The 8,687-nt window shown below is 41.7% G+C and overlaps 1 protein-coding gene across 2 annotated transcripts in view; it reads right to left on the bottom strand.

Moving 5' to 3' along the window:
- Positions 1-749: 749 nt before the first annotated feature.
- Positions 750-8,687, bottom strand: part of LOC129821202 (contactin-associated protein-like 5) — a 112,243-nt gene continuing 104,305 nt past the window's right edge. For both annotated transcript variants that reach the window (XM_055878578.1, XM_055878577.1), the window contains exons 20-24: positions 6,042-6,175; positions 5,748-5,835; positions 3,305-3,508; positions 2,838-2,912; positions 750-2,672 (exon numbers count right to left, since the gene is read on the bottom strand). In XM_055878578.1, coding sequence (XP_055734553.1) covers positions 2,419-2,672; positions 2,838-2,912; positions 3,305-3,508; positions 5,748-5,835; positions 6,042-6,175 — 755 coding nt within the window. In that variant the 3' untranslated portion in view covers positions 750-2,418. The remainder of the gene's footprint in view (positions 2,673-2,837; positions 2,913-3,304; positions 3,509-5,747; positions 5,836-6,041; positions 6,176-8,687) is intronic.

Genomic DNA, 8,687 nt, shown 5'->3' with positions numbered 1-8,687 from the left:
ACATATTTTACAACCGTACCTTGAGCAACCGTAATAGATCTGGAGCAATCCAGTTTGCATGCACGCAAAAGGGGTTTTCTCAGGTGGCTTTCCACTCATTTACGTTTTGAGAAGAAAACACACCGAGCAATATGCAAAGTATTTTAGCTGAACGTAAACTTCCTTGGCCTTGCCCATTGCCACACTACTAAAGCCACTCATGGAGACACCATGTTATCTTATGATTGACAGAACCATGGGTTAGACCAGGATATAATAGAAAAAGGGGAATATAAATGGGTACTCCACTATAATACATTTATGATGCAATTAATTAAATAAAATAGCAGGAATTCATTTTTTAATTGGACACTTAATTGGATGAATAAGAATATATTCCGGTGTTGTAAAATTTGACTAGACTGGTCAGGATAAAATACTGCAGAAAGCACAATTAATTTAGAGGCAATACAATTTTACACCCATTAAAGTAATTAAATACTCTGGCTTTGTGATTGAATTAGTTCAGATTCCATTTTGCACATTTACCATAACAACATTTGTAGAAAGGAGGATGTAGTTTCACAGCGCATAATGAATGTTTCTACTATATCAGAATAGAAAAGGACCACCTCTTGGCTCTTACCATCCTTGGTCTATGAATGCTTCTACACACATGTAAAAACAACACAATCACACAAAAAAAAAAATAAGAAAGTTAAAGATTGAGATACAGGTTATGTAGCATAAAACTTCTCTGAAAGAGATCATTATTTTTCAAAAAGAATGTTTGGTTTTATTAAACATATATTCATAATATACCTGTACAATTATAGCCATACAAAATGGGCCCTCAAAATAACCACAATATCAACATGAGTACAAAAAGGATTTCAGAGTCTCAGAGGTTAACCATAACTTGCTGTCAAGGACACTTTAATATGAAAGAAAAAAAAATTCAGGCAATACTTCCGCCAATTTCACTATTTTGGTGATGGTGTGTTTATGAACTGTTGCTCATCAAAGATGTTTGCGTATACGATTTTCATTCTCATTCTCTGTTTTATTATTGATAAACTGTCAAACTGTGTTATTTTGCACTTAGTGCCGATTATCCATTCCCACTTAATTTTCAGAGAAAAATTACACTAAACTAAGCATCAATATCCAGCATTAAATACCAGTATATACTAATCACTTTATACTGTAGATCTAACACAGGGATACTGTTGACGTCAAGCATTAGCAATGAATTAAAAACTTTTAATAAAAAATACAATATAAAATGGTAGCAAATGCGTGAACAGATCAAACATGTGACAGAACAAAATGTTTAATGAAGGAAAAAAATAAAAACAATAAAAATACCCCCAAAAATCTAAAAAGCTTGGGTGAACAACTAAAGCTTTGTATATGGCAGCTCTTTGAAGACTCCTCTAACCCTTGGCCGGCAGCCACTTCTGTGGTATATGATGGTTTGGTTTTCTTGCTAGGGGACCGCTAGCAGATGTTCCAGTTAGCTGGGTTATTTTTACAATCCCTTTCTTGCAGCAATACAATCCAGCCCAGCATGTGTCTTAGAAACCTCAAGAACATTGTGGAGAAAGAAGAATTTTAAATCAAACTTTCAAATAATTATAATGTAGGAAACCGGTCCGGGGCACCTCATTCTTAAATGGCTTTATTTAAGGATATATTAAAATGGAGATTTAATTTTAATATCAGTTCTTTGTGGAATTCATTTAATCTGAATTAATCACTGCATTATCAAGATCAGTAAAACAATACTTATCTTACTCTGTGTTTTTCAATAGTATATTATCTAAGATGGCCTTTGCGTTTAGTCTTTTCAACCATTCCCTTCTGTTGAACATCTAACCATTTTCGTAAGAATTTGAAATAGATTCATTGCATCTGTGCGTAGAATCTCTGCGTCAGAACATGAGATTTCTTCCCCACATGACAGTGGGAGAGTTTAATCTTGGCAGTCGACATACATTGAGCCACCAAAACATTGACACTGTCCATGTTTTCCTCTATGTGGCTTTATACCATAACATTGCCTACACTTCCTATAACATTGCCTGCCTTTTCTAACCCTTCCAGGCTTTGTATTTCTATCATTGGATAAATCCGTTGCACCATACCCATATGCTTCAATCTCTTATTGCACCCTTTTCCTGTCCCATCACCAGCATTCGTAAGCCGACCAATCAACATCTTTGCAGCTACAAGTCCTGTCCTACGAAATATCTAGACAGAAATGGGAAGACGTTCCCCACCAGGATATTCCCACAGTTCCCTAAAGGAGAATGAATTCTTCATTTCTACCGCAGAGGAGCGAGGAAAAAGTCTGGGTGTCTCCTCCCGTGCAGACAGCTGGACAAAACAGAATAAAGGTAAGCAGCGATGGCTAAAAGGCTTGGCTGGATGCTGTGGTCAGATGTAGTACTCCCTGTTGTCCCTGAGGGTGGCGCTGTCGTGGAGGTGGAGCTCTGTCCGGTAGGCTGATTCGGCCCGGTAGACCGGTTCGGCCTGGTAGGCTGCTTCTCTCCGGTAGGCTGTTTCCAGGTTGTGTCGGTGCTCCTTCTCCTTGATGCTGGCATCTCTCTGGGCTTGCCGGTGTTGGTAAAGGAAACGGGTCATCACCGCCACCACACACAGAGTGATGAAGACCACCGCTGTCACTACTCCTGTAGACGAGCAAGTGTTAGATATGACATCACAGGATAGGTTATCAAGGAGACAACCACAACAACTAGAGTAAGGTAAGAGAGCGAGAGAAAGGAAGAAAGAAAAATAGGCTAATTTCATATTAAAACAGGAACAATAAATAAAGACAAAATAGAGAAACAAACCTCCTATTACTGCTGAATCATGCCGGGTGTCATTGCCTTGCTGCTCCTTATCTTTGTTTGCTTTCGCAGCTTGATCTGGCAGAGAAGAAAAGAGAAGCCGGCTAATTAATTAACTTTCAGTAATGAGTGAATGAGCTGTGCAGCCAATGGATGTTCCTCAACAGGGTGTATGTGGCAGAAGATAACGTATTTTTATAACTGTGTAAACAATGATAACAAAACTTCCATTAGGCTGTCAGGCATCAGCTCATTGTGTTGTTGATTCGTTCCTGATTTATCCCTAAAATGTAATAATGATGCTTTAAGCCGGAGACAAAACTGAACATCCACAGTTGATTCCACACACCTTCAAATGGCTTCCAGTATGAAAGCTGAAAAGCTGTGGCATAGTAAACAAACAAATATATTTGTTCGACCTGAGTGTCATCCAGTTAGCTAAGTGGAGACTGTGTTTTACAATAGCTTACCTGAGAGTGGGTGTGAGGTTGTTGAGTCAGCCAGCACCCCACAGTTAGACTCCACCAGATGACCCCGTACGCTGACCAATGAGCTGCCACGGTTTAGTAGTGCTGCCTTCAGTGGAGCCACGTGATTGAACTGGACTGATGAGAGGCAGCCAATGAAGCCCTTAGATCCTGCCTGCATCACCTCCTCATCAAAATTCTCTCCTCCTGTAATTCATAATTAACATTGAGCTGTTAAAGCAGTATAGTCTCTCACTGGAAAGAAAGTTATCCCACAAGAGAACAAGTTTATTGTGAGCTAAAACAAACAAAACGTATATCAAATCAAATCCAATTTTATTTGTCACATGCGCTGAATACAACAGGAATACAACAGGGCTACTTACAAGCCCTTAACGAACAATGCTTTAAGAAGTTAATAAAAAAATGATAAAAAGTGTTAAGTAAAAAATAGATAACAAAAAAGAAAAAATAATAACACATAATTAAACAGCAGCAGAACAATAACAAGCAAGGCTATATACAGGAGGTACCGGTACAGAGTCAATGTGCACCGGTTAGTTGAGGTAATTGAGGTAATATGTAGGTAGAGTTTAAGTGACTATGCATAGATTATAAACAGAGAGTAGCAGCAGAGTAAAAGAGGGGTCTGGGTAGCCCTTTGATTAGCTGTTCAGGAGTCTTATGGCCTGGGAGGTAGAAGCTGTTAAGAAGCCTTTTGGACCTAGACTTGGCGCTCTGGTACCACTTGCCGTGCGGTAGCATAGAGAACAGTCTATGACTAGAGTGACTGGAGTCTTTGACAATTTTTAGGGCCTTCCTCTGACACCGCCTGAAATAGATGTCCTGGATGGCAGGAAGCTTGGCCCCAGTGATGTACTGGGCCGGACGCACTACCCACATAGTTCTTGCGTTCGGAGACCGAGCAATTGCAATACCAGGCAGTGATGCAACCAGGTCTCTGACCTCCTCCCTATAGGCTGTCTCTTTGTTATTGGTGATCAGGCCTACCACTGTTGTGTGGTCAGCAAACTTGATGATGGGGTTGGAGTCGTGCTAGGTTATGCAGTCATGAGTGAACAGGGAGTACAGGAGGGGACTGAGCACGCACCCCTGAGGGGCCCCCGTGTTGAGGATCAGCGTGGCAGATGTGTTGTTCCCTACCCTTACCACCTGTGGACGGCCCGTCAGGAAGTCCAGGATCCAGTTGCAGAGGGAGATGTTTAGTCCCAGGGTCCTTAGCTTAGTGATGAGCTTTGAGGGCACTATGGTGTTGAACGCTGAGCTGTAGTCAATGAATAGCATTCTCACATAGGTGTTCCTTTTGTCCAGGTGGAAAAGGGCAGTGTTGAGTGCAATCTCTATTGCATCATCTGTGGATTTGTTGGGGTGGTATGCAAATTGGAGTGGGTCTAGGGTTTCTGGGATAATGGTGTTGATGTGAGCCATGACCAGCCATTCAATGCTCTTCATGGCTACAGACGTGAGTGTTATGGGTCGGTAGTTATTTAGGCAGGTTACCTTAGTGTTGTTGGGCACAGGGACTATGGTGGTCTGCTTGAAACATGTTGGTATTACAGACTCAGTCAGGGACAGGTTGATCAGCGCATGCTCGAAGTACACGTCCTGGAAATCCATCTGACCCTGCGGCCATGTGAATGTTGACCTGATTAAAGGTCTTACTCACATCGGCTACGGAGAGTGTGATCACACAGTCGTCCGGAACAGCTGGTGCTCTCATGCATGTTTCAGTGTTACTTGCCTCAAAGCGAGCAAAAAGTTATTTAGCTTGTCTGGTAGGTTCGTGACACTGGGCAGCTCGTGGCTGTGCTTGCCTTTGTAGTCTGTAATAGTTTGCAAGCCCTGGCACATCCGACGAGCGTCGGTGTGCTAGCAATTTGTGCTTTTATGATGTACAAATGAGTCATTGTGGAAGATATGTATGTAGAGCATATTTAATAGATCTTCATTTGTATGCTTTTGATTAGAGGAGTGAGTGAGTAGGATACAGCGAGAGAGAGAGTGAGTTGGCTTTCTGCTTAGTTCATTGTATACAACTTTTATTTGCTCTCTGTCAGAATCCTTTTAGTCCCCATTAATGAATCTTTATTCAGCCTATATTAGATTCAGCCTCCCCATCAATAAATCTTTATACAGCCTTTATTAGATTCAGCCTCCTTTGCCTCCTGAATTAAAGATAAAGGTTTCTATGGCAACAGCAGTGAGGGATATACAAATAATTATGCTACAACATTGATGGTAAAATCTTTAAATCTGCATGTCCGGTTTTACAAAAGCTATTCTGAGAACGGGTTTGAAAATGTGGAGAAATAGGTGTGAACAGCATCACATAAAGTCATGAAACAACACACGTGTGCGCGTGGTCCTCATTTCATTATTCAAAATAGCTCCATGCATGGCAGTATCCTTTCATAGGCGGGCTTACCGATGACTTTGCCCAAAGTCAAGGATCTGATTAAGATCAACTCCGCATCAGATGACAAGGTGTACTTTCTGTGGATGTCCTGATCGATCTGGGGGAATGTGGAAAGCAATCAAGTAATAAACATGAGGAATACAGGAAATACTGATTCATCTAAATGGCTGCAGATTGCTGTAGTCCAGCTAAATTGATTGGGAACTAAAGCACTTTCATAACAGTATACAATATTGGCCAGATGCTGCGAAGGAATTACACTGCACAGGATCTACACCTCTTGTACATTTATCCATTGCTCACCTGTAGGTAGACATCTTTCCCCTGACGGTGGATTCTGATACGGTGGAGGCGTCCGTCTGCCAGGCTGCTGGGGCTGGGGCTGAACACATCTGGCTTCCTGTACACATGGAGACGGTACCAGATCTGGAGACTCCCTGCAGAACACAACACAAACTGGGTGAAAACCATGCATTGAAAGATCTAAAACTCACAGTGCCTTCGGAAAGTATTCAGACTACTTGACTTTTTGCACATTTTGTTCCGTTACAGCCTTATTCTAAAATGTATTATTTACATAAGTATTCAGACCCTTTGCTATGAGACTCAAAATTGAACTCAGGTGCATCCTGTTTCCGTTGATCATCCATGAGGTGTTTCTACAACTTGATTGGAGTCCACCTGTGTTAAATTCAGATGATTGGACATTATTTGGAAAGGCACACACCTGTCTATATAAGGTCCCAAGTTGACAGTGCATGTTAGAGCAAAAACCAAGCCATGAGGTCGAAGTAATTGTCCGTAGAGCTCCGAGACAGGATTGTGTTGAGGCACAGATCTGGGGAAGGGTGGCCTCCATCATTCTTTAATGGAAGAAGTTTGTAACCACCAAGGCTCTTCCTAGACCTGGCCGTCTGGCCAAACTGAGCAATCAGGGGAGAAGGGCCTTGGTCGGGGACCAAGAACTCGATGATCACTCTGACAGAGTTCCAGAGTTCCTCTCTGGAGATGGGAGAAACTTCCAGAAGGACAACAATCTATGCAGCACTCCACCAATCAGGCCTTTATGGTAGAGTGGCCAGATGGAAGTCACTCCTCAGTAAAAGGCAAATGACAGCCTGCTAGGAGTTTTCCAAACGGCATCTAAAGATACTCAGACCATGAGAAACAAGATTCTCTGGTCTGATGAAACCGAGATTGAATGAATGCCAAGCATGGCCTGAATGCCAAGCGTCACGTCTGGAGGAAACCTGGTACCATCCCTACGGTGAAGCATGGTGGTGGTAGCATCATGCTGTGGGGATGTTTTTCAGCGGCAGGGACTGGGAGACTAGTCAGGATTGAGGCAAAGCTGAACGGAGCAATGTACAGAGAGATCCTTGATGAAAACCTGCTCTAGAGCACTCAGGACCTCAGACTGGGGCAAGGTGCACCTTCCTACAGGACAACAACTCTAAGCACACAGCCAAGACAACACAGGAGTGGCTTTGGGACAAGTCTCTGAATAGTGTTCCAGTCAAGTCTCTCTTTAGTGGCCAGCCAGAGCCCAATCGAACATCTCTGGAGAGACCTGAAAATAGCTGTGCAGCAAAGCTCCCCATCCAACCTGACAGAGCTTGAGAGGATCTGCAGAGAAGTATGGGAGAAACTCCTCAAATACAGGTTTGCCAAGCTTGTAGCATCATACCCAAGAAGACTCAATGCTGTAATCACTGCCAAAAGGTCTGAATACTTATGCAAATGGTATATTTCATTTTTTTAAAATATGAAATACATTCACAAACATTTATAATAACCTATTTTGCTCTGTCATGGGGTATTGTGTGTAGATTGATGAGAATTATTATTTTTGTTTTAATACATTTTAGAATTAGGCTGTGATGTAACAAAATGTGGAAATTCAAGGGGTCTGAATACTTTCTGAAGGCACTGTACCTTGATGCGTGGGACTATTGGACTTGTTTAAATCATGCATCAAAGTCAATGTGAGGACTATGCAAATATCTCTAATTATCATTCGGGCTAAAGTATGCACCAAAATGAAAACGTATTTTGAAATATCCATTCATTGCCCTTTTGGTGCTTTGGAAATGTTATTGCCTTTGTTTCTTTGCATTTGGCAATTTTCCATGAGCTGTGCCGATGAGATTTTCCCGAGAGTTGTTAATTCATTAAAACGCCAGAGGCTTGACAATAACCTTTAATTTAAATAGATAAACTTATCTCATGAGGATCACCTCACCTTAACCTATTCAATGCCTCACGCTCATCTATCAATCTAAATTAGTTTGGAATGCCAAGAACCATATAAATGAAAATAGCATTATGACTGAATGAAAGAGGAGACAGGTTAAAGAAGGATTTTAAGCCTTGAGACAATTGAGACATGGATTGTGTATGTGTGCCATTCAGAGGGTGAATGGGTAAGACAAAAGATTTAAGTGTCTTTGAACAGGGTATGGTAGTAGATGCCAGTCGCACCGCTTTGAGTGTGTCAAGAACTGTAACGCTGCTGGGTTTTTCACACTAAACAGTTTCCCGTGTGTATCTAGAATGGTCCACCACCCAAAGGACATCCAACCAACTTGACACAACTGTGGGAAGCATTGAAGTCAACATGGGCCAGCATCCCTGTGGAATACTTTCAAAACCTTATAGAGTCCATGCACTGACAAATTGAGGCTGTTCTGAGGGCAAAAGGGGGTGCAACTCAATATTAGGAAGGTGTTCCTATTGTTTTATACACTCCAGTGTGCTTCTCTATTGATGCCCCTCAACAAAAGAGTGATGAAATTAAGATCCTACATCTGTAAATGTATAAATAGCTATCCTCGAACAGCCTCATTGTTCCTCCCACACACACGACACTAGATCAGAGAGGCAGAGAGCTTTGCATTATCAAGTGAAGATGGGTCAATACTACAATTCCAGCTCAGTTCGGCGAATGGT

Source organism: Salvelinus fontinalis, chromosome 23, assembly GCF_029448725.1.
Source record: "Salvelinus fontinalis isolate EN_2023a chromosome 23, ASM2944872v1, whole genome shotgun sequence".
Classification (NCBI taxonomy): Eukaryota; Metazoa; Chordata; class Actinopteri; order Salmoniformes; family Salmonidae; genus Salvelinus; species Salvelinus fontinalis.
The sequence above is the reverse complement of the archived record's forward strand: the minus strand, read 5'-3'. Positions and strand labels throughout refer to the sequence as shown.